At 38.5% G+C, this 27,223-nt stretch overlaps 1 protein-coding gene across 2 annotated transcripts in view; it reads left to right on the top strand.

The window, feature by feature from the left end:
• CLEC2A (C-type lectin domain family 2 member A) overlaps positions 1–25,002 on the top strand; it is a 29,453-nt gene extending 4,451 nt beyond the window's left edge. The window contains exons 2-5 of one of the 2 annotated variants that reach the window (XM_002822892.4): positions 2,044–2,127; positions 6,284–6,450; positions 11,701–11,804; positions 24,701–25,002. In XM_002822892.4, the coding sequence (XP_002822938.1) occupies positions 2,044–2,127; positions 6,284–6,450; positions 11,701–11,804; positions 24,701–24,773 (428 nt within the window). In that variant the 3' untranslated portion in view covers positions 24,774–25,002. Of the gene's footprint in view, positions 1–2,043; positions 2,128–6,283; positions 6,451–11,700; positions 11,805–14,796; positions 15,541–24,700 lie in introns of those variants that run through there. The other variant, XM_009247438.4, reaches the window with a different exon arrangement.
• Positions 25,003–27,223: the final 2,221 nt, after the last annotated feature.

The following is a 27,223-nucleotide window of genomic DNA, read 5'->3' as shown; positions in this document are numbered from 1 at the left end:
GGTTCAAGTATTCTCCTGCCTCAGCCTCCCGAGTAGCTGGGATTACAGGTTCCTGCCATCATGCCCAGCTAATTTTTTGTATTTTTAGGAGAGAAGGGGTCTCACCATGTTGGCCAGGCTCGTCTCAAATTCCTGACCTCAGGTGATTCACCCACCTTGGCCTCCCAAAATGCTGGGATTACAGGCATGACCCACTGTGCCCGGCCCTTAAATTTCAATTAAATTCAATTTATCAGTTTCTTTTAATTTTACACTGTACTTTCTCTTCTCGCTCTAAGACAGCTTTACTAATTCTTATGGTCACAAACTATTTTATGTTTTCTAGAAATTTTATGGTTTCAGGTTTTATGTTCAGGTCAATGATATGTCTTAAATAAATTTTGTAAAATGATGTTGTAGTATGGTAAAGCCTTTTTTTCTCAATTGTTTCAATACCATTTGTGTAAGATGTGGCTTTGCCCATAAATTACTCTTTTGGGTGTCTGAAATTTGTGCAGTGGTTTTTATCTTTTCCTCTTCCTTGTTCTTCATTTCTCCCTAATATTGAAAAAAAATCCCACATTTTATGTTTTCTATCTTTAGCTATTGTTTCTCTTGATGTAAGATAAATTACCAAACTCTTCTTCCTATCAAACATTCTCTTTGTAAACATCTCAGAATCTGGCTTCTCTTAATCCAATCTTGAAATTACTTTATTGCATATTATCTGTAGTCTGGTGATCATGAAAACTTGTAACTTTTTTTAGTTTTCATTCACTAAGGCTGCTTTAAGCTCTGAAGAAAGAGAGAAAGTTTTGACTTCTTTTTAAATTTTTCTTTCTTCAAGTCCTCTTTTCTAATATTTAAACATATGTATGTGTATGTACATGTAGATATACATACATATAAAGCATATATATGCATATAGGCATGCGTACATATATATATAATCTGTGTTTATGCATATATGCACTATATACACATATAGTCATGCACCACAGAACAATGTTTTGGTCAATGACAGATTGCATAATGACAATGGTCCCATAAGATTACAATGAAGCTGCCCTGTAAAGGTGTACCATTTTTGATCTTTTGTATAGTATTTTCACTGTACCTTTTCTATGTTTAGATGCAAGCATTTAGCACTATGTTATAATTGCCTGACGTAATTAGTACAATAACATGCTATCCAGGTTTGTAGTCTAGGAGCAACAGTCTGTAATATATAGCCTAGGTGTTAGTAGGCTATACTAAGTTTGTGTAAGTACACTCTATGATGTTCCCACAATGACACAATCACCTAAAGGCACATTTCTCAAAATATCTCCCCATTGCTAAGCTATGCATGACTGTACACACACACACACACACACACACACACACACACACGTTCTTCCTAGATTGTTTCTACATCTACTAATGATATATCAGCTACAATTACTTTATCATTAATAGAATTATTATTTGTTCTTAACCTCATAGCATTTCCACGAGTGTCAAATCCTGAGTCTTCTCTAATTTTGTTTGCTTACCACAGATAAATAAATTAGTGGTTTTATCTTGAATATTCTCTTGCTGAAACACATTGTTTCTTTCCTCCATGGCTTAAAGAATAAAAAAAAATATATCTCTCATTTAAGGTCTTCTGCCATGACCTTGTGACTCCTTTCTTTCCTGTCTTTAATTCTATTGCCTTATGTATCTGTTATAAACATTTGTTCTAATCATGGACCTTTTGAGGATCTTTATGCTTTTTTGCTTACAATCCCCCATTCAAACTATTTCTACCTTTTAAGTCAACTTTCCTCTCCTTCCTCATTCCCCCAAGACTCAGTGATTTCTCCACTCACCACTCTCTCCAGCTGAACAGCTATAGCAATCATTTTTTGGTACTTATCTTCCTTGCACTTTGTGATGGTTTGCTATCCTTTATTATTTTGAGATGTACATACTTGATTGAGGGTTTCCTGATTAACAATTATAGGAGAGGAATATACCAGTAATAATATCGAGTCAGTGTTTATTCAGAAATTGTATAATATGTGTTGATTTAATTTGCAGTTCGCAAGTTGATACAAAACTGGAAGATTGGCCTTATGTGCTTCCTGATTATTATTATTACTACAGTTTGCATTATTATGATAGGTGAGTGGTTTAATTCATACACTTTCTATGGTTCTTCACTCCTGACGGGTCCATGTATATCTCAAGTTTAACTCCAAATCTCACAGATCTAGAGTGATTAAAGGGTTTTATAGACACTTGTCCTCAAATTTTTACCAGTTCAACAGTTTTTACCATAATCCTTGCCTCTCCCCAAAACACTCTCAGTTTTACAATAGAATTATGTTCTTGACTTGATAGTCCTTGATGCTTAAGAAAAATAATCTTAAATTCTTAGATGACCACCAGATGGCAACAGCAATAGCTATGCTACTGAAATGCCAGGGGTTCAGTCTAGGTCCCATTGCTCAGGGTACAGAAAGCCAATCCCGGAGACAATGACTATTCCCAGGGAAACGGGATTTTTATTTGGGTGGTGTCAACAGGGAGAATGGGAGATCAGTATCAAATTCATCTACCCAATTGACTAAAATTAGGCGTTCATATAGCAGGAAAGAAAGGTAACTATGTGTGAGAAAACAAGAATTAGGGAGAGATAAGGAGGATGTTAGGCCTGGCCAACAGAATTAGGGAGGGGTAGGGAAGAAGAGTTGGTCAACAGGGAGCCGGTGGTCGGTTAGACAATCATGACGGTGAGGAGTCCCTTGTCTGGAAGTGGTGATCTGGTGACTTTCAGTTTCCTGTTACTATCTGAGAGGCCTAAAGGTCAGATTCCTAAAGAAGGAACTCAAATAAGACAAATGTAAGTTTCAAGTTTTAAAACTAGGGGGATCAATTTCTATATTTATTTTAAAAATCCCACATAAACATCAGTTCTATGGGCTTGTTACAGATAATTTTCTTTTTTAGAGTTTGTGAATTAGTGAGCCAATGTTAAATACACTATACTCTGTTATTTGTATTTAATCCTCATTAGACAAGGATACAGGTATAAGAAAATCTATTTACAGTCAAAAAATATACAGGACAGAACAAGTAAGTTGCTTCTCACAAATAATACATTCCAGACCTAGGATCAAAAACCTTGGCTGTATAACTCTAATGCTTGATAAATTTTAAAAACCATGCAGCTTGACCTTCATAATTGTAGCATTCCTTTAATTTCTTTTTAATCAAGAGTAAGTTATATCACTAATAGTTTGTTCTATAAAACTTTATTTATTTCTATTAGTTGGGATGCAAAATCTTACTTCTACTCTCTCAGGGGTTTTCTGCTGGGCCTGAGAATGAAATTGCCACAAGACACATCAACTTGAGCAAAGCACATACGTTTAGTTAATATAAGTTTGACATGACATGCATGTCTTCCTTATGAAAGCCTAAAGATGCAGGTAGAGTTGAACACTTATATATTGAATTCAACAAAGGGTAATAAATTATGAAAATGTGCAAGACAAAGGGGTTTGATCTAGGGTAATTAATTAGGTAGAAAAGTGACCGGAAAGATAAATGTTAAATTAACAAATGTTGTTTGCACACATTTCCGTTGGCCTCAACTACCTATCCTTGACTATAAGAATGTTGCTTTCCTTCTGGTATAGAGAAGATATCTTTCACATAGGTATTTTATCTCCTGCTTATAAGAAAAAGAAGGAAGCTCAGAGTGTTTTCTCTTGCATCTGCTGTTTTCAAAGTTCCTTTAACTCAAAAGAGTCTATATGCCTGAGTGACATATTTCGGGGCATCATGTTCTGAACTCCTTCACTATCATATTAAGTTAAATGAAAAAAACAAAGAAATAAAGGCATATGTGACCTGTTGCAAGATTGTCTCATTGGAGTTGCAATATTTGTAAAAATGAAGTTGTTAAATTTCCTCTGGGTTCTACGGGTTTATTTTGTGAAAAAGATCCAAAAGTAGAATTTAATTCCTGAGCCATGGCCAAATAGTCCCCAGTACTTGATTTTCCATATGCATGCTTTGCTGAATTTAGCACTTAAATTTGGCTAAGTAGCACTGCTCTTTGTTTTGTTTTGGTTTGATTGGGTTGGGTTGGGTTGGGTTGGGTTTCGGTCATTCTCAAGAATACTGATAGTCTTCTTGTTTATAGTCTCTACTGTCAGTGTGGTCTTAGAGCTTAATGTTATTGCTGTCTAAACACCTGGAAGTTAAACATAGACAAGAGTTTCTACAATAAGTTTTTATGTTCATTTATTCATTGATTAAAAAGAGCAGAAAGACAAAAGAAGACATTTATGTGGCCAGTAAACATATGAAGAAAAGCTCATCGTCACTGGTCAGTAGAGAAATGCAAATCAAAACCACATGAGATACCATCTCAGGCCAGTCAGTATGGCGATTATTATTTTTTCTTTCTTTTTTTTATTATTATACTTTAAGTTCTAGGGTACATGTGCACAACATGCAGGTTTGTTACATATGTATACATGTGCCATGTTGGTGTGCTGCACCCATTAACTCGTCATTTACATTAGGTATATCTCCTAATGCTATCCCTCCCCACTCCCCCAACTCCACGACAGGCCCTGGTGTGTGATGTTCCCCTCCCTGTGTCCACGTGTTCTCGTTGTTCAATTCCCACCTATGAGTGAGAACATGTGGTGTTTGGTTTTCTGTCCTTGCAATAGTTTGCTGAGAATGATGGTTTCCAGCTTCATCCATGTCCCTACAAAGGACATGAACTCAGCCTTTTTTATGGCTGCGTAGTATTCCATGGTGTATATGTGCCACATTTTCTTAATCCAGTCTATCATTGATGGGCATTTGGTTTGGTTCCAAGTCTTTGCTATTGTGAATAGTGCCACAATAAACATACATGTGCATGTGTCTTTATAACAGCATGATTTATAATCCTTTGGGTATATACCCAGTAATGGGATGGCTGGGTCAAATGGTATTTCTAGTTCTAGATCCCTGAGGAATCGCCACACTGTCCTCCACAATGGTTGAACTAGTTTACAGTCCCACCAACAGTGTCAAAGTGTTCCTATTTCTCCACATCCTCTCCAGCATCTGTTGTTTCCTGACTTTTTAATGATCACCATTCTAACTGGTGTGAGATGATATCTCATTGTGGTTTTGATTTGCATTTCTTTGATGGCCAGTGATGATGAGCATTTTTTCCTGTGTCTGTTGGCTGCATAAATGTCTTCTTTGAGAAGTGTCTGTTCATATCCTTCACCCACTTTTTGATGGGGTTGTTTGTTTTTTTCTTGTAAATTTGTTTAAGTTCTTTGTAGATTCTGGATATTAGTCCTTTGTCAAATGGGTAGATTGCAAAATACCTAATGCATGCGGGGCTTCAAACCTAGAAGATGGGTTGATAGGTGCAGCAAGCCACCATAGCACATGTATACCAATGTCACAAACCTGCACACTCTGCAGATTTATCCCAGAACTTAAAGTTTAAAACAACAAAACAAAAAGAGCAGAGAGAGAGAGTTGAAACACATTATATCTTACACCCTGTGTAGTAGCCTGTATCCACTTCTGAGCACTACAAAAAATAATAATAATAATAATAATAAATCATGGTGGAGTAGGGGGTGCAGCCTTTGGAGTTTGCCCTACATTTGAGCCTATAGTTGGCTCTTTATTACTTGCATTAATTTATTCAAACATGTGGAATGCATGGACTTGTCTTATTCTGAATACTTAGCACCTAAATAAAACCTTGAGACAGTAGATCTCCAAACAATGTGCTTTCATTATTATTCCATATTCTTCAGCACTGGATGTTAATGAAATGAAACAAATGTTTCACTAATTCTTATGTTTCACTTATGTGTTGTCCTATATGGCGAGTTTCACTTTCCTAGCTTGGGTGTTTTCTTAGGTAGAGGAAAGCCTCCGTTTCTTACCCTAACCTCTGAAGCCTAAATTACATGCAGATCTCCAGCACTCTACCTTGATTGCAGAATTTATAGCTACATTTTATGCATTGTTTTTGGCAGGATATTAATATAGATTATGAGAAGCTAGTGGTTCCATTTCTCAAAATAGAAGCCAGGGAAATAGAAAAAAGTATATATTGCTTGATCACTAAATGATCTTCCTTACAGACAAAGGAAGTTAATTCATCCTCATTCTGGGGCGGGGGGGAAGCTAACTTACAGGCCTCAAACTGTGGGAGCAAAAAGTAAAATTAATACACCTGAATGAGTAGAAACACTTTTTGACTTATGCTTTATCTGATCATTTCTTTCTTTTTTTTCAGCCACATGCTCCAAGCATGCTAAACCTGTGGCATGTTCAGGGGACTGGCTTGGAGTGAGAGATAAGTGTTTCTATTTTTCTGATGATACCAGAAATTGGACAGCCAGTAAAATATTTTGTAGTTTGCAGAAAGCAGAACTTGCTCAGATTGATACACAAGAAGACATGGTAAGAAAACACAAAAGTCTTCAGTAATTTCAGAGATTGTTTGTATAAAAACATAATAAAACAATAATAGCTAATACTATAATACAATTGATCCTTGAACAACATGGGTTTGAACTGTGTGGGCTCACTTATACCTGGATTATTTTTCCTCTGCCATCCTTGAGACAGCAAGAGCAAACCCTCCTCTTCTTCCCCCTCCTCAGCCTACTCAATATGAAAACAACAAGGATGAAGATGTTTACGGTGTCTTCACTTCCACTTAATAAATAGTAAATAGATTTTCTCTTTCTTATGATTTTCTTAATAACATCTTCTTTTCTCTAGCTTCCTTTATGGTAATAATAGAGCATATAATTCAAATAACATGAAAATATGTGTTAATTTACTTTTATGTTATCAGTAAGACTTCCGGTCAACAGCAGGCTACTAGTGGCTAAGTTTTCTGTTTTTGTTTTTTGTTTGTTTGTTTGTTTTTAAGACAAAGTCTCACTCTGGCACCTAGACTGGAGTGCAGTGGTGCAATCTCAGCTCACTGCAGCCTTGAATTCCTGGGATCAAGCAATCCTCCCACCTTAGCCTCCTGAGTAGCTGGGACTACAGCTACAGACCACCACGCCTGGCTAATTTTGTTTATTTTTTGTAGAGATGAGGTCTCACTATGTTGTCCAGGCTGGTCTCAAACTGAGATCAAGCAATTCTACTGCCTCAGCCTCCCAAAGTGCTAGAATTAGCATGAGATACCATGCCCAGCATGGTTAACTTTTTTGAGGAGTCAAAAGTTACATACAGACTTTTGACTGCACAGGGGGTCAGTGCCCCTAACTACCACACTGTTTTGAGTCAACTGTATATGACAATGTGTGCTAAACCGTGTTCTAATCACTGAAACTATAAAATCTCATGTAATCTACTAACACCCATGAAGGAGTTATATAACTCTCCCTACTTTGAAGATGAGGAAAGTCAGCCACAGAAATGTTATGTAACCCAGCCAGTGATACAGCCATCAGTTGTTGGGCTGGGATTTGAACCCAGGCAAGATGACTAGTGATGCCATGTCCTTTACCACAATGCATACTGTTTATGTATCTAAATGTCTTCATTAAATGTTCTTAGATTATTAAGTAGATTTTTTTAACCCTTTTCAATTTGCATTCTACCAAGCATAGACAGAAAAAATTTTAAAAAAACACAGCTCTTAGAATTTAGAGACCAGGATATGAAGGAAATATGTGCACTTCGAAGAAGCGAGTGAATTAATGGAAGTAAAGAGGGCAAAGAAGGAGACACGTGAACTATAGGGACACAGAGTAAGAAAACAGATTAGTTTTTAAAGAAAAGCTGTGGGTTGGGGAGTGGCCAAGATGGCTGACTACAAGTAACTGGTGTGCGCAGCTCTCACAGAGAGGAACTGAAGGGGTAAGTAAATACAGCACTTTGAACTGAAACATCCAGGGTACACACAATGGAACTAATCAAGGAAACAGCTCAACCCATGGACAATGGAGAAAAGCAAGGCAGGTTGATGGCCAACCTGGGAACGACATGGAGCCAGGGGAACTCCCCTCACCCAGTGAAGTGGTGAGTGAATGTGCAACCCCTGGAACCCATGCTGCTCCCATGGATCTTTGCAACCCTTGGGTCAGGAGATCCCCTTGTGAACCACCTCCACCGGGGCCTTCAGTCTGACACACACAGCTAAGTGGAGCTTCAAAAGAGCAGCCGCTCAGGCACATGCAGAGACCTGGGAGCCTCAGATAGCCAGGAGTTCCAGGCTTCCCAGCAAAAGTAGTTGAAACTCCAGCAAAGAGGGAGGTTAGACCCCCCCCTTATGAGTCCCTAGTAAAGGGGCTGAATCCAGGAGGCTTAGCAGCGACATTCTGCAGGACCCACTTCCATGGCATCTCACAGGATAGGACCCGCTGGCTTGGAGTTCTAGCCAGCCATCAATAACAGCATTGCACCTCCCTGAAACAGCTCCCAGAGGGAGATGGGGGCAACCATCGTTGCTCTTTGGGTGACTTAGCCATCCAGCCTTCAGGCTTTGGAGAGTCCAAGTTGACCAGGGGTGGAAGTGGTCCCCCAGCACGGCATAGCTGCTCTACAAAAAAGTGGCCAGACTGCCCTTCTAAGTGGGTACCCAATCCCATTCCTCCTCACTGGGCAGGATCTCCAACCAGGATCTTTAGCTGCCTCCTACAGGTGTGCTTGGGCTGGTAATAGGTATGTACCTCCCTGGCACAGAGCTCACAGAGGGAGGGGCAAGCCACCTTCTTTGCTGTTTTGCAGGCTTCACTGTTGGTACCTACAGGTATCAGAAAATCCGAGGTAAATAGGGACTGGAGATGGCCACCAGCATACCACAGCAGCCCTGTGATAAAGTGGCCAGACTGTTACATGGGTGCCCATCTCCTTGCCTCCTCACCAGGGGGGTCCTCCAGGCCTGGGCCTCCAGCCCCCCTCACAAGAGCTATTGAGCCAGTAGCAGCTCTGGAATGTCTTAGAGCCTCCAGGGGCAACAGGAATCCTCTCTGCCGCTGCCTCTGCACTTGAACTGCCCTTGCTGCCCTCATACTAACGAAGGAGCAAAGACCCTAAGTCTCTCATCCACACCTCCAACAAGTTGCAGGAGAGGAGTCCAGTTCATCTCCACAGGCTCTGCCCACCCACCTTGCTCATCACCAGACATGGAACCCCCAGCTTGGGCCCACAGCAGAGACCCTCCATCCTGGGCTGATTGCACTGAATGATTGCTTACTTGCATCTCTCTGGAGTGAAGCTCCCAGGAGAAAAGCAAAACACCATTGGCTTTAACCACTACTAAGGTCTCTTCCATTGCTGCCTCCAAGTTGGGGAAGAAACATAAACACTGAGATCACCCAAGAGCTGCAGTGGGCAGCCTAGGATTGCCAAGCCACAATCTACAGCCAGCACTCAAGGGGGAGAGAAACCCACATTTTCAGAACATTGAGAGAGAACACGGCTGCAATTGTGAGGAAACGTAAGGGAGCCACACAATGGATCAAAAGTCTCTCAACTGACAAATATGTCCAAGCGCAACTTACTGGATCACACCTCAAAGCTTCAACACCAAAAATATCTCACTAACATAACCCCCTCTAAAACTAAAGAAGTCACCTTCAAATAAAGACCCTGCACAAAGCTTCAGCCCTATGAAAACAAACAGAAAAGAGGTCTATTGACTGTACTAAATATACACTGCAGTTAAATTAACACCCACTGCAGAGATGAGAGAGAATTAATGCAAGAACTCCAGTAACTCAAATAGTCAGTGTCATATGTTCTCCAAACAACTGCACCAGTTCTCCAACAAGAGTTCTTAACCAGGCTGAACTGGCTGGAATGACAGAAATTCAATGCTATTCCTGTCAAACTACCAATGATTTACTAATTTCAAGAAATTAGAAAGAAAAAACTATTTTAAAATTCATATGGAATCATAAAAGAGCCCAAATTGCCAAGGCAATCCTAAGCAAAAAGAATAAAGCTAGGAGCATCATGTTACCTGACTACAAACTATACTACAGGGCCTCAGTAACCAAAACAGCATGGTACTGGTACAAAAACAGGCACATAGACCAGTGGAACAAAACAGAGAGCCCAGAAATAAGGACACACACCTACGACCATCTGATCTTTGACAAAGCTGACAAAAACAAGCAATAGGAAAAGAACTCCGTATTTAATCAATTGTGCTGGAATAACTGGCTAGCCATATGCAAAGGATTGAAGCAAGACTCCTTCCTTATACCATATACAAAAATCAACTCAGGATGGATTAAAAACCTAAATGTAAAACCCCAAACTATAAAAAGCCTGGAAGAAAACCTAGGCAATACCATCCTGGACATTGAAACAGGCAAATTTCATGACAAAGACAACAAAAGCAATGGTAAAAAAAAATGCAGAAATGGACAAATGTTATCTAATTAAACTTAAGAGTGTCTGCACAGCAAAAGAAACTATTAACACAGTAAACAGACAAACTACAGAATGGGAGAAAACTTTTGCAAGCTATGCATCTGTCAAAGTCTAACATCAGCATCTCTAAGGAACTTAAAACAAATTTACAAGAGAAAAATAACCCTATTAAAATTGGGCAAAGGACATAAACAGACCCTTTTTAAAAGAAGACATACATTTCACCAAAAAACATGAAAAAAAGCTCAACATCACTGATCATTAGTGAAATGCACATTAAAACCACAATGAGATATCATCTCACACCAGTCAGAATGGATATTATTAAAAAGCCAAGAAACTACAAATGCTAGCAAGGTTGCAGAGAAAAGAACACTTATACACTGTTGGTTGGAGTGAAAATAGTTCCACCATTGTAGAAAGCAGTGTGGCAATTCCTCAAAGAGCTAAAACCAGAACTACAATGGTTGCAGTGGTGTTTACATGATTGATTTATGATTCTTTTGTTATGGATGAGTTAATTTTTAAATGACTTTTGTGAACTAATGAGTCTGTCTACTTTTATCTTTGATCTAGTACTGACAGTTTATATTTGGATTGGGTAAGACTCACTTTTAATTAGTTAATTGTTCTGTTTAACACAGAAGTTTGTTCAGTGCCTATGTAAATGATGTACATAAAAAACTTTCCAGTCCTCTCCTATTGATCTCAATTAGCACATTGCCATAATTAACCCAGAATTATGTGATGGCAGATATGACAGATATAACTATTGGTTAATGGGCTTAATACTTCGGTGATGAAATAATCTGTAAAACAAACCTTCATGACACAAGTCTACCTATGTAACAAACATTCACATATATCACAGAACCTAAACTAAAAGTTAAAAGAACAAAAAGCTAATTAAAATGTTTGTGGCTTAATAGCAAAAAGCCAATAGAGGAGTGACTAAAGCTATCACTTAATAGATTTCATTGCAGTAAATTATATTCATATAGAAGTTAGTTTTATCTCTGATTATATGAAAAAACATACAATATCAATGACATTCATACTAAAGGGTATCAATGACTTGATTGTAGCCCAATTATTTGGAGATACTTAAGATGCAAAAAAGCAAAATGAAAATCTTTCTGATAAAACTAACCCAAATATCAACATCTGTGCTGTTTGTTGTTACAGAAGCATCAGGGAAGACAAATTAGAATGTGAATCCTAAAAGATAGAATAATTGCGGTGGGAAGCATGTTCAGCAATGTGCTGTAACCTATTAAGTAATCGCTGATTCCCTTTGCTTTGTGAAAGGAATTTTTGAAGAGGTACGCAGGAACTGATATGCACTGGATTGGACTAAGCAGGAAACAAGGAGATTCTTGGAAATGGACAAATGGAACCACATTCAATGATTGGTGAGTTTCCAATATATTAGGAATGTTCTTATTCTGGTGTGTCATATGAAAAATTTTAAATCATTTTGAGTTGTATTATTATAAACAAATCTTTCTATTTTCTATATGTAATTATCTTTTCAGTCTACAATCTATGACATATGCCCTTTCACATTGGAGCATACCCTAGAGCAACCCATTTTCTTCTCAACTTGTTAAATAACACATGGTGAAATCTTCCATTTTTATTTTTATTTGTTATTTTATCTTTATTGTCAAACTCTTGCTTGACAATTAGTGCTATTTTGCTAATTCAAATTTAATCATTCTGCAAATTTTAAGCCAAAACTCATGTATTACTTGTACTTCTTTCCAACTAAAGTGTATATAAGATTTCTTTGTCTTTAAAGGGTTAAAGACTTTATAGATGTCTTTAACATTCCAAATGCCCACCACAATGAATACTATTTATTTTTATTTATTTGTTGCTTATTTTATTTATTTTTATTTCTGTAAGCATTTCCTGGGTGGGTTAAAATTTTTAAAAGTGTTTCTTGGGTTAAAATGGTTGAGGATTGTGTAGTTGTCTTTAGCTTTCCAGATGTTCATCATAAGCAATATTATATTTATTTTTTTAATTTTTGTTTATTTTTTATTTAGTTTACTTTTTTATTTATATAACTGTTTCTTGGATACATATGTATCTCTGCCTTATTATTTTAGTAACGTGCTAGATTAAAAAAAGCAACCAATAAAACAAATATTGAAATATGCAAGACAGGACTAATTATACTTATAAATAAGAAAAGATTTGGTTATCAACGAAGAAAATTAATTAAAAATATATTTTTATTTTACTGTAAGTTCTGGGATACAAGTACAGAATGTGTAGGTTTGTTACATAGGTATGTGTGTGCCATGGTGGATTGTTGCACCTACCAATCCATCACCTAGGTTTGAAGCCCCACATGCATTAGCTATTTGTCCTAATGCTCTTCCTCTCCTTTCTCCCACCCCCTACTGCCCCCAGTGTGTGTTGTTCCCCTTTCTGTATCCATGTGTTCTTGCTGTTCAACTCCCACTTATGAGTGAGAACATGCAGTGTTTGGTTTTCTGTTCCTGTGTTAGTTTGCTAAGGATGATGGTTTCCAGATTCATCCATGTCCCTGCAAAGAACATGAACTCATTCTTTTTTATGGTTGAACAGTATTCCATGGTGTATATGTATCACATTTTTTTTTAACCAGTCTGTCTTTGATAGCCATTTGGGTTGATTCCTTGTTTTTGCTATTATAAATAGTGCTGCAATAAACATATGTGTGCATATGTCTTTATAATAGAATTATTTATATTCCTTTGGGTATATATCCAGTAATGGGATTGCTGGGTTAAATGGTATTTCTGGTTCTAGCTCCTTGAGGAATCACCACACTGTCTTCTACAATGGTTGAACTAATTTCATTCCCACCAGCAGTGTATAGCATTCCTATCTCTCCACAGCCTCACCAGCATCTTCAGTTTTTTGACTTTTTAATAATTGCCATTCTGACTGGCATGAGATGGTATCTCATTATGGTTTTGATTTGCATTTCTCTAATGATCAGTGATGTTGAGCTTTTTTTTTCATATGTTTGTTGGCTGCATAAATGTCTTCTTTTGAGAATTGTCTGTTCGTTTCCTTTCCCTATGTTTTGATGTTTTTTTTTTCTTATAAATTTATTTAAGTTCCTTGTAGATCCTGGATATTAGACCTTTGTCAAATGGGTAGCTTGCAAAAATTTTATCCCGTTCTGTTAGTTGCTTGTTTCCTCTGATGATAGTTTCTTTTGCTGTGCAGAAGCTCTTTAGTTTAATTAGATCCCATTTGTCAATTTTGGCTTTTGTTGCTCTTGACGTTTTCATCATGAAGTCTTTGTCCATGCCTATGTCCTGAATGATATTGCCTAGGTTTTTTTTCTAGGGGTTTTATGGTTTTGGGTTTTACATTCAAGTCTTTAATCCATCTTGAGTTAATTTTTGTGTAAGGTGTAAGGAAGGAGTACAGTTTTAGTTTTCTGTGTATGGATAGCCGGTTTTCCCAGCGCCATTTATTAAATAGGGAATCCTTTCCACATTGCTTCTTTTTGTCAGGTTTGTCAAAGTTCAGATGGTTGTAGATGTGTGGCGTTATTTCTCAGGTCTCTATTCTGTTCCATTGGTCTGTATGTCTGTTTTGGTACCAGTACCATGCTGTTTTGGTTACTGTAGTCTTGTAGCATGGTTTGAAGTCAGGTAGCATGATGCCTCCAGCTTTGTTCTTTTTGTTTAGGATTGTCTTGGCTATATGGGCTCTTTTTTGGTTTCATATGAAATTTAAAGTAGTTTTTTTCTAATTCTGTGGAGAATGTCAAAGGTAGTTTGATGGGTATTGCATTAGATCCATAAATTACTTTGGGCAGTATGGCCATTTTCACAATATTGATTCTTCCTATCCATGAGAATGAAATGTAAAAAACAATATTGTAAGCAGTCTCTTAGGTTTCTATTGCAGTATGTTTCAAAAGTACCAAGTAAATATAAATTTTATTTTTACTTTTTGAAAAAGTACATTGCCTAAAATTACGCCAGGAAACGGATTTTTTTTAATTTCAGGAATCTTTGAATTTGGCAAACACTCTCTCCTTGCATATAGATAGAAAGGAAAGAAAGAAGAAAGGAAGGAAGGAAGCAAGGAAGGAAGGAAGAATGGAAAGAAAGAAGGGTCTTACCCCTGTCTTTGTATATCTATATGTGTCTATCTGCCTATCTACAAGTTGTTCTAAATAGGGTTGCAGATTTTAACTCCAACACTTATGTTCAGTCTTATTTTCCCTTAATATGCCAGATATTTTAGTGCAGCATATGGTGATGGGTGGGTATATTTTCTGGGAGCTCAGTGTTTGGTATAATATATGTAAAATCACTCTATTCTTAATTGTCTTTTCGATTACAGCTGTAAGTTGTTCCCAGACTGATTTAGAATGTTCTTTTTCAGGTTTGAAATTATAGGGAATGGATCCTTTGCTTTCTTGAATGCTGATGGAGTCCATAGTTCCAGAGGATTTATTGATATCAAGTGGATTTGCAGCAAACCTAAATATTTTTTATAGAGCAGAAAAAACTTGAAAATGACTATCCAAAAAACACATGAAAGCATGCTCACCATCACTGGCCATCAGAGAAATGCAAATCAAAACCACAATGAGATACCATTTCACACCAGTTAGAATGGCAATCATTAAAAAGTCAGGAAACAACAGGTGCTGGAGAGGATGTGGAGAAATAGGAACACTTTGACACTGTTGGTGGGACTGTAAACTAGTTCAACCATTGTGGAAGTCAGTGTGGTGATTCCTCAGGGATCCAGAACTAGAAATACCATTTGACCCAGCCATCCTATTACTGGGATACTGGGTATCCCATTCCTTTGGGTATATACCCAAAGGACTATAAATCATACTGCTATAAAGACACATGCACACGTATGTTTATTGTGGCTCTATTCACAATAGCAAAGACTTGGAACCAACCCAAATGTCCAACAATGATAGACTGGATTAAGAAAATGTGGCACATATACACCATGGAATACTATGCAGCCATAAAAAATGATGAGTTCATGTCCTTTGTGGGGACACGGATGAAATTGCAAATCATCATTCTCAGTAAACTATCGCAAGAACAAAAAACCAAACATCGCATATTCTCACTCATAGGTGGGAATTGAACAATGAGAACACATGGACACAGGAAGGGGAACATCACACTCTGGGGACTGTTGTGGGGTGGGGGGAGGGGGGAGGGATAGCATTAGGAGATATACCTAATGCTAAATGGCGAGTTAATGGGTGCAGCACTCCAGCATGGCACATGTATACATATGTAACTAACCTGCACATTGTGCACATGTACCCTAAAACTTAAAGTATAATAATAATAAAATAAAATAAAAAGACTTTGAGGATTAAAAAAAAAAAGAAAATAACTATCACACTTCAAGATTGAAAGAAGAGCTAATTATGCAAAAGTGGTTTCCTCACTTATTCTGTTACAGAATACAGAACTTGTATTCTGTACAAGAACCGAATGTTGCTGAATACATGAAGGATTATAGACAGAACTTTATAAATGCAAGATACGTATCTGCTCCAATATGGGCAAAAATTAGAAAAATCCTAATTCTACTAAGAATTCAGAGCAAATAAAGTAACAATAAACCATTAGGTGACCTGTGACTACAATGATGATTGTAATGAGTCAATTTAAATGGATGTATATTGATAGGCCAGCCAAGAAGTACAGCTTAGAAGTTAAAAAAAGTATGTGTTCTATACATGTAAATATTTAAAAATACTAACTACAGTGACTTTGGCTTAAAGAAATGTTGCAAGAGAATCACATACAACTGAACATTTACTTCAACAATATCTTTAAGACAAGGAAATACCCCTCAAAAAGAAGATTGACTTTATTGTCCTAGACCCGTAGAAGGAATCAGATCCTTACCTTTGCCTCAAACTAAGCAGAAGCTCCAAAAATTTTTAGGATTAGTTGGATATTGCTGCTTATGGATTCACTCATATGCTCTAAAAACTAAACTTTTATACCAAAAATTTACCCAGTGGAAACCTGACCATCTTCTGTGGACTTCTGAAGAAATTCATCAAATTGAAGAATTAAAACATATGCTTATAACTGCCCCTGTTCTAGCCTTACCCTCTCTAGAAAAACCACTCCATCTTTTTGTTAACATGAATAATGGGGTGGCTTTAGGGGTACTTACCCAGGAACACAGAAGCCACAGGCAGCCTGTAGCCTTCCTGTGAAAGGTTTTAAACTTAGTACATGTGGGTGGCCCAAATGCATTCAGTCTATCACAGCAACCACATTACTGACTGAAGAAAGCAGGAAGTTAACCTTTGGGGGAAAATTAGTGGTAAGCTTACCCCATCAAGTTAGAACTATCTTAAACCAAAAGGCAGGGAGGTGGCTCACTGACTCAGGCATCTTAAAATACGAAGCTATTCTAATAGAAAGAAATGATTTAACACTAACCACTGATAACTCACTCAACCCAGCAGGTTTCTTAACAGGGTATCCAAACCTAAAAACATAACACATATGTTTAGATTTAATTAACTACCACACAAAAGTCAGATCAGATTTAGAAGACACCCCTTTCAAAACTGGGTGGCATTTATTTATAGATGGCTCCTCCCAGGTAATTGAGGGAAAAAGACATAATGGGTATTCAATAATAGATGGAGAAGCTTTAGTAGAAATAGGATCAGGAAGATTGGCTAATGATTTGTCTGCCCAAACTTGTGAACTGCTTGCATTAAGGCAGGCTTTAAAATGCTTGCAAAACCAGGAAGGGACCATTTATACTGATTCTAACTACTCCTTTGAGGTAGCTCATACCTTCGGGAAGATTTGGACTGAACAAGGTCTTATTAACAGCAAAGGCCAAGATCTCATCCACAAAGAGTTAATTACCCAAGTATTAAATACTCTCCAGTTACCCAAAGAGACAGCTATTGTCCGTGTTCCAGGACACCAAAAAGGCTTTTCCTTTGAAAGTCAGAAAAATAACCTTGCAGATCAGGTAGCCAAACAGGCTGCTATTTCCTCTGAAGTGCTTGTTTTTCACTTAACCCCTTGTCTTCCTCCCCCTATTGCGGTCCCCATTATCTCTCCCAATGAAAAGGAAAAATTAATCAAAATATGAGCTACAGAAAACCAAGAAGGAAAATGGGTATTACCAGATCAAAGGGAAATGTTATCGAAACCCCTCATGAGGGAAGTCTTGTCTCAGCTGCATCAAGGGGCCCACTGGGGACCCCAAACTATGTGTGACACAGCAGAGTTTATGGGTGTATAGGAATTTATACCCTAGCCAAACAAGTTACAGATAGCTGTCTAACGTGTAAAAAAAAAAAAAAAAAAAAAAAACTAATAAGTGGGCTCCAAGAAAATCACCACTTGGGGGAAGAAATCCAGGACTAACACCATTTCAAAGTGTTCAAGTTGATCACACAGAAATGCCTCCAATCGGTTGCCTGAAATACCTATTAGTAATAGTGGATCATCTCATTTACCGGGTAGAAGCTATTCCCTTTTCAAATGTGACTGCTAATAATGAGTTAAGGCATTAATTGAAAATATTATACCTAAGCTTGGATTAATAGAAAATGTTGAGTCAGATAATGGGACTCATTTCACTGCACATGTTTTTAAAAAGTTAGCCCAAGTATTAGAAATAAAATGGGAATACCATACCCCCTGGCACCCATCTTTATCAGGAAGAGTAGAAAGAATGAACCAGACTCCGAAGAACCATCTAACCAAATTAGTCCTAGAGACTTTATTCCCATGAACTAAATGCCTCCCCATTGCCTTGTTATGAAACTGAACTGCCCATCAAAAATATATTGGCTTATCTCCTTATGAAATGCTATATGGGTTGCCTTATTTACACTCCACTGCTGGTATTCCTACATTTGAAACTAAAGATCAGTTCCTCAAAAACTATATACTTGGACTGTCTTCCACTTTCTCTTGTCTCTGAACTAAAGGCCTATTAGCACAGATGCCACCCTTGGTGTTCCCTGCACATCAGCACCAGCCTAGGGATCACGTTCTCATCAAAAGCTGGAAAGAAGGAAAACTTGAACCAGCTTAGGAAGGACACTATCTAGCGCTCCTGACTATGGAAACCACTGCACAGCTGAAAGGGGATGGACACACCACATGTGAGTGAAAGGAGAGACTTCCACAATCAGAGAAAAATGGGCCATCACTCTAGGGCCTACCCCCACCAAACTAACTCTAAAAAGGGCTTAATAATCACTTGTTTATTTTCCCTTTTCTTTCCAATAGAAAGTCACCTCGTCATCAATGTGACTCAAACTAATCTTCTCTTAACCCTCGAGTTTGATGCTTGTTATCTCATGTGGAGATGAACAAGCTCAAAGGCAGCTATCAAATGTAGATAAGTATTTATGTCCATACCATATTGAGTCAACCAAGTATAAGTATGGAGCCTTAAAAAGTCCCTGTGGTGACTGGATGGATGTTTTGGTGGACCACCCAATATGGATGGTGGACAGCCAGGCCCCCTTTTTCAAAGAAGTTGCGAGGACTAAAACAGAAACTCTGACTTATTCATGGTCCCACCCCACCAAATTGTAAGTCATTGCAGTGTAACCCCTTATTGCTAATTATAGATAATTTCCAAACAATGGCCCAGGAACCCTCCATATTTGAATGGTATTGGTTAGGAGCAAATGTTACAGGATGGGACCCCATAGGAATCTTCTCTCTGAAGTTAGCTAGAGCATTGGCTAAGAACAATAAAGAAATCCAGACCCAGAGTCTGGAGAACATATGGGATCCAACACTCTCCCCAAACATACCAGGCTCAGCGCTCTCCTCCCATCTCTAGAACCACCCAATTAAGGTAATGGTTGTAGGGGTAAAAGACTTAAGGCAGATCATAGCTCTAGAGATGGGGTACAAAGATGCAAATGCCTGGCTGGAAAGGATTAAATATTCCATCTGCACTCTAAACAAAAACGATTGTTACACTTGCGTGCACTGCAGGCCAGAGGCCTAAATCATCCCCTTTCCACTCGTATGGTCCTCCAGCCAACCAGGCACAAATTGTAAGGTAGCTCTCTCCCAACACCCCACAGCCTGGGGTCATGAATCATGCGGAGCTCTCTCTCTGCTATTCCCCAAAGTCCAGCACCCTGTGGGTCAGCCCCCGAGGTCCATCCAGCTTCCATCTCCTGATGCCAGTTTTACCTTGTGTCTCTCATGACAGAGAGAAAACTTAGCATTTCTCGGAGACCTAAAGGGATGCAGTGAGCTTAAGTCATTCCAAGAGCTAACCAATCAGTCTGCCCTGATCCATCGCCAAGTGGATGTATGGTAGTATTGTGGCGGACCATTGCTGAACACTTTGCCAAGTAGCTGGGGCAGCACTTGTGCTCTGATCCAATTGGCCATCCCTTCTTTCACCCTGGCATTTCATTAACCAAAAAGGATAAAAACAAAGGGTCATAAAACAAGAGATGTCCCTCATGGGTCCTTTGACCCTCATGTTTATATAGATGCCACTGGAGTCCCGAGAGGAGTCCCAGATGAATTTAAGGCCCAAAATCAAATAATTGCTGGGTTTGAGTCCCTGCTATTCTGGTGGTTAACTATAAATAAAAATGTAAATTGGATAAATTACATCTATTATAACCAGCAACAATTTGTTAACTATACTAAAGATGCTATTAAATGAACAGCTAAACAGTTAGGACCCACCAGCCAAATGGCTTGGGAAAATAGAATAACATTAGATATGATACTAGCAGATAAGGATGAGGTCTGTTTCATGATTGGAACTCAATATTCTACTTTTATACCTAATAATACTGCTTCCAATGGAACCATAACAAAAGCATTACAGTGTCTTCCTGTTTTATCCAATGAACTAGCTAAGAATTCAGGAATAAATGATCCCTTCACTAATTTAATGGAAAAATGGTTCAGCAAATGGGAAGGACTTATGTCCTTAATCCTTACTTCTTTTGCCATTGTAATAGGTGTGCTTATTCTTGTAGGATATTGTATCATATTCTGTGCCCGAGGCCTAGTACAAAGGCTTATAGAAACAGCTCTCACAAAAACCTCCCCTACCTCTCCTTCTCCATATTCTTACTCCTAGGTGATCAAGAAGAACAGCAAAGCCAAATTATGTTAGAAAAATTTGAAGAGGAGGAATTATAAAAAAAAAAAAAAAAACAAAGAGGGAAATTGCCAGAGATTATAAATTCCTCTTCAAAGGGTTTAATTGTGTAATGTCCTTGTTCTTTGTTCAGAGGCCCAACCTTCTTGTACTCTCTTGTTTCTATTCTGCAAACAGCCCTCCTGTTCTTGCTGTGCCCTGACACACCCAGACATGTCTCAGCCTCACTCTACATTCCTTTCCTTATTCAGAAAAAGTTTAGCCTTCTCGTGCTCCACAGGCAGACCTCTTCCCTTCCCTCCTTCTCCCCCATCACATGCCTACCTTATATAGAAGGTTTAAGTGTTTAGCCAACTGGGACTAGTTTAGGTTGTGCGGTCTAACTCCAGCCAATGGGGAATGATACAGAAGCAGGGACTGCATTAGGAATAAAAACCCTTACTCTCCTTTGTTCAGTGCGCTCTTGTGATGGTGGCTGATGCAGGCAGCACCTTTCTGCAGAAGTAAATTGCCTTGCTGAGAAATCTTTTGTCTCAATGCTGGTTCTTCTTTGTGGCACTGAGCACTTGTTTCTAACATTAAGAAGGCAAACCAGCTGGGCGCAGTGGCTCACATCTGTAATCCCAGCACTTTGGGAGGTCAAGGTGGGTGGATCACTTGAGGTTAGGAGTTCAAGGCCAGCCTGGCCAACATGATGAAACCTCGTCTCTACTAAAAATTCAAAAATTAGCCAGGTGCGGTGGTGCATGCCTGTAATTCCAGCTACTTGGGGGGCTGAGACAGGAGAATCATTTGAACCCAGAAGGCAGAGTTTGCAGTCAGCTGAGTTCATGTGACCGCATTCCAGCCTGGGTGATAGAGTGAGATTAAATCTCAAAAAACAGCAACAACAACAACAAAAAACAAACGCAAACCTTGGCTAAACTTAGTACTCAATTAAAGTAACTTACCAGGTTTTACCTTAAAGTTAAAAATTGCTAGGCATTAGTTGAAACTACTGAAAATAGATTTACAAGCAAGGTATGTAAGAACAGTAAAATGTGTTTTTGTTTGCAAAAAATTATAAGAAGGCATGGAAATGTAAACTTTGGCCTAGAGATAAAGGATTGTTTTGAGATGAAATAGGAAAAAGCTGAAGGTTCAAAGAAGTGGTGGAAGAATTGTGAAAATTGGTTTTGCAAAAGAGGTTCTCTTTGTGAACATATTGGCTACATTTAAAAAGGATATTATATGATTTTTCTGTAAATTGAGCACTGAAATAAAATCATAACAAGGTTTTCCTATGGCGCTAATCTGCTCTTTGGCAAAATTTGTAAAGGTTTATAAAAGGTTTTCGCTTCTTTAAAATTTCTGAGTCATCATTTTGGCAAAATAAATAATTTATGGTAATCTGGAATTCTGTTTCATAATATCAAGTGTTTTAAACCTTGAACATACTTGACAGCCTTCCCAAAATCAAACTTCAGTTTCAAAGTTGTCTTCCCTGGCACCTGGCTTTTCAAATACTTCAGAGGGTCCCTAGAGTGTCCAGCAAAGTGAAGTAAACAGTATTATTTGACATGTTTAGGTACATGGGATTGCCACAATATTGTTCAATCTTTTTTAGGTTATATCTTGGTGAATAAAACTAATGTATGCTCCAAAATTGTATGGGATTTCTATAATTCTAATGTCTGGGAGTATGCTATCAATCATAATTAAGGTTGTTATGTTAGGTTATTGTAAACCACGGAAATAACCAAACTTCTTTGTCAATTGTGTTCCTAAGTGTAACTACCCTGGACATTTTGCTATTCACAGTCAATTGTTGTCTTGTTTTAATCCTTTTCAAAGATGGTTTATAATAAGCTATTGAACTTTGACAGGTGCTCTTAAATACAAATCTCTGATAACTTTAGAGATTGTGACATTGGAATAAAGAAAAGTGTACAGGGGTCATGAAGAGCTGAAATGTTCACAAATGTCAAGCAAAACGAGTTAACTAAATAAACTGAACTCAGAAAGCTGAAGCAACCTTTTTAACCTTTGCTTGGAATATTACTGATCTTTGTTTTGTTTTGCAGAGTCAACATTATTTTGAACTATTTATGGCCTTTAATAATTAAATAAGGTGTATACTCCTGTAATCAAGACCTGGAGCATGTTTTTTTCTCTCTGCCTGGTTCCTCTAGAATTTGGAAACTATCTGTGAGTGTTCTTAACTTACAGCAATATGGTTGTTTGCATCAGTGCAATAAGAATCCATTTTTCTTTTGCAACAGGACACAATTGGAGAAAGTGCTTATTTTACCAACACTTTGACTGGAAGGGTAAGCTTGCCTTTAAGGAGTCAATCTCGACTTGCAGAGCCAATAAAAGCCCAGTGGGGAAACTGGCCTCATACCCTTGCCTACACAGTCCCTGTACAAGGTTCCTGACCTGTGGTCAATTAAGAATATCACTTTCTAACAGGTCTAGAAGCTCCAAGTTTATCCTGGGACCTTAAGAAGGGAGGATCACCCAACTCATATGTTTTGGAGGATGCAAACCCATGACTGGGCTGGGCTTTAAAAAGTCTTATCTGAGATTCCTTGTGGAACAAATTTCCATCAAAGCCAATCCAAAAGGCCTATGTAGAAATAGTTATTCTTGCTGCACTTTATGCAAATAATCAGGCCAAGCATAAAACTAAAGTCTATTTTGGAAAAAACTCGGTACTAGGATGATTTTTTCTTTTAAACAAAAATGAAGACTGCAGAGAGAGAACTATATTTCAAAGCTTATACATTTGTTATTAAATTCTAAAATCACTAGTTGTTTTGAAGTTTTGCCTATATTGTAGACTAATCCTGCATGTTCTTGTGAAGCAACCAGCAATCTCTGGCTGCAGGTCAGAAAGAACAAGAGGGATGGGTAATGTAAAAATCTGGATCAATATTCTAGTTCTGAGCAATTATCCTGCAAATCCTGCCAGGTGATGGGAATAAATAGGGTGCCCACCACCTGAAGGTTTCCCTTGTGGGAAAGTAAGACAAAGGGAGCTAACCAAAGCCAAGCAGCATGCACCCAAATCCTAGCAACATAACTATAGCCACCAGTTAGCTGGGTATGTCCCAAGACATTCTTTCCTCTCCCTTGTTGGAGGAGGACTCAGTTCCACACTTTCACCTTAGCATTTAACTTATGATAAGGAGTCCATGCAACTCCTCTGAGACATGTTTTTGTCCCAGACTCAATTCCAAGCTTCAGGTCAAAGCCCTAGGAAAGAAAACTGGATCTGAGGGATCCAGAGGCAGATGATAATGGAAGTTAAAAGGCACAGTGCAGGTGAGTGTGGCTGGTTCCTGCTGATTAAGGCAACCCCAAGCTTCCTGTTTCATGGATAAAGGCCACATTGATGTCCATGGCATAAATGAGGTCTAGGGAACTCCAAGGCTACTGACAGTAGGTGGGAAAGAGACATAGGTTAGAGTGGACATTTCCTATTTTCTATCCTCCCCTGCTTCAGGGGTGAAAGCCACTTTGGCAATCTTGGCAGGACCTGCCAGTGTCACCGGGACTCAGGGATGCAAAGATGGAAGAGGGAAAAAGGTTGCTCTTCCCTCTCTCCCTCACATACCCTGGGTATCTGCTAGGAAGAAAAGGGAGTCAGGGACACCTACTCCCCTCTTTCTGGATGGCAAGCCATTCAACTTCAGTCTGTGCCCCTTTCAAATGCATCCTGGACCCCTGGGACTCCTTTAAAAAATGCCTTCTTTTTCCTTTCTTCTCCTCTGTTCTTTCTTCACATTTAGGTAATTGTGTCTCCATACTACGGGATACTCCTCACAGTTAGGTAATTGTGTCTACATACTATGAGATACTCCTCTCAGTTAGGTAATTGTATCTCTGTACTATGGGACACTCCCCTCAGATACATCCTCCGAAGTGGAAAAGGTTAATTTCCCAAACCTTAAACTAGTAGGCTTAGGATTGGGCTCAGGGGAAGGGAACCCAGGAGCCCAACATGCCTGCAAAAGGGCAAATATTTTTTTTTACCAGTAGGGCTTTTCGCCTCCCTCTCCCTGTGCAAACTGATAAAAGGCCTTGGAATTTTTGAGCCATTCTTACTCCTCCCCTTGTTTTGTTTCGTTTTGATATATGTTTTCTAATAATCCGGTTTGTCTGTTCTTGCCTTCAGGCCATCAAACTCCAAATGGTCATGCAACCGGAGGCTCCCACAATGGCTTCTTTTGCTGGGACCCCTTAGATAGGCCTCTGAGGGAGCTCTGACTGCAGTTTCCCCCAAAACAGTGCCCTCTGTCAGCAGGAAGCAGTTAAATCAGTCTTCATCCTTATCCTTAATATAACGGCAGTTAGATGTACTTCTTTAGAGGGAGTAAATTTATCAATTTAGAGCAATTCGTCCTCCTCTTTCCATCTTTGATTCACAGTTAATAGGATGTAAATTTTGATAATGTAGAATAAACTACAGAAAACTTCTTGAAGGAGTTAATTGCCTCATTTACATAGTGGACATAACTGTTCCATTTATTATGAAATGTTTTAAATAAGTTCTTACCAACATGCCAGGGGTTTGGTCTAGGTCCTGCTGCTCACCACACAGAAAGCCAATCACTAGGATGAGTTTTGCCAGGAAAGAAGGCAATTGGGTCCTGTAGTCAAGGAGAGTGGGAGGTAAAGTTTCAAACCTGTCTCCTTGACAAACTAAAATTGGGGTTTACATACCAAGGAAAGCAGGAAAAAAATACCAGGAAGAAGTAAGAAAGCAATGGATGAGGGGTCTGGCATATAACTGGATGTGGTGATCTGATGAGTTTCTGTTCCTCACTTGAGGGTCAGTTTCCTGAGGAAGGATCTCAGATAAGACAAATGTGAGTTTCACTTTTGAGGACCAGGAGGGTCAATTTCTATGTTTATTCAAAAAATTCATAAATATCAGTTCTATGAGGAAATTGGGCTGGTTTCAAAATGAGAGGAAAAGTAAACCTTATATAGAATTTCATTTAGAAAAATAAAGTAGTTGGATTAAATATAAGTTTGATAAAAGGGGACTGAACTATGGCATCACATGAAAAACAAGCCACATGGCAAATTCCTTCAAATAGTCATTTTATGCTTACAGCATTTTAGTACTTTATTGCCAGCTGTAAGTTTGATTTCTTTTTAATGAAAATTGAGAACACTTAATTTGGAGGAAATGCCAGTGAAAGAAATGGCATAACTATAGCCATGTGCCTGGTCTATTTTCCACCAAATGCTTAGAAGGAGTTAAAATCCAAGGAATAGAAAACACATATGATAGATGCAGTAGGCAGATAAGGGCAGATCCCCAGACAATCTCTGACCCACCCCAAAAGGGTTTACATCAGATGCTTTTGTGCAGATAAGGGAACCTATCCAAGGCCTTGTCTGGTCATGCTCACAATGGACTGGGGGCCTGCTTGCACATTGGGACAATGGGGCAGAGCCACTGAGAATTCAAAGCTTATGCAGGCAGGAGGAGCCTGGCCTCTTCAGCTTGTGTGTGTGATCGCCTGGTATTCAATCTGTGAGGTGGCACTGTTGGCAGTATGCCTCCCTTGGCTTTTTTTTTTTTATACTGAGCGTTTTCTTTTGATAAATTCTGCTCTCCTCACTTTTCAATGTGTCCACGTGCCTAATTTTTCCTGGTCGTGTGACAAGAACCTGGATTTTAGCTGAACTAAGGAGCAAAAGATCCTGCATCACATACGTAGAAAAAGAGGCAGAATTAGATTAAATTTAATTTTTTAATGTACTGAAAAAATAAGATTTTGTGTTTTTCTGTTAAAAATAAAACCCACAGAAGTGGAGAATAGCATGCTAGTTTCCAGGGGGTAGAGGGAAAGGGAAGTGGGAAATTGCTTCTGAAAGCACAGAAAGTTTCATTTACGCAAGATGAATAAGTTCTAGAGATCTCTTCTACAACATAGTACCTACTATTAACAATTTAGTAATGTGCACTTTAAAATAATTGAGAGGCTGGACACAGTGGCTCATGCCTGCAATCCCAGCACTTTGGGAGGCTGAGGCGGGTGGATCACTTGAGATCAGGAGTTCGAGACCAGCCTGGCCAACATGGTGAAACCTCATCTCTACTAAAAATACAAAAATTAGCTGGGCATGGTGGTGCATGCCTATAATCCCAGCTACTCAAGAGGCTGAGGCACAAGAATCACTTAAACCTGGGAGGCGGAGGTTGCAGTGAGCCAAGATTGCGCCACCGCACTCCAGCCTGGGCAACAGAGTGAGACTCTGTCTCAAAAAAAAAAAAAAATTAAGAGACTATATCTCGTGTTGTGTTCTTATAAAAATAAAAGCAGATAGACACAAAAGAACATAAGGACATATTTGGAGGTGATGGATATGTTTAGTGCCTTAGCTGTGGTGATGGCATCTCAAGTGTATACAAACTCACCAGAAAGTAAAAATTAAGTATGTGCAATATTTTGTATATCAATTTGACCTCAATAAAGCTTTAAAGAATAAAGACATATGTTAAAAATAAAAACAAGCTATTGTAGTTTTTTCATTTAGAAGCATTACATTAAAATTTTATATTTGGATAGAAAAAGTAATAAATTTGTATTTCACAAAAGAAAAAGAATAGGCACTGTTAACATCCATACATATTTCTTTCAATTCTTAATTTACATGCACAGATTTGCTTTTTTTGTTTTGT

The sequence above is a fragment of the Pongo abelii genome, chromosome 10 (assembly GCF_028885655.2).
Source record: "Pongo abelii isolate AG06213 chromosome 10, NHGRI_mPonAbe1-v2.0_pri, whole genome shotgun sequence".
Classification (NCBI taxonomy): Eukaryota; Metazoa; Chordata; class Mammalia; order Primates; family Hominidae; genus Pongo; species Pongo abelii.
The sequence above is the reverse complement of the archived record's forward strand: the minus strand, read 5'-3'. Positions and strand labels throughout refer to the sequence as shown.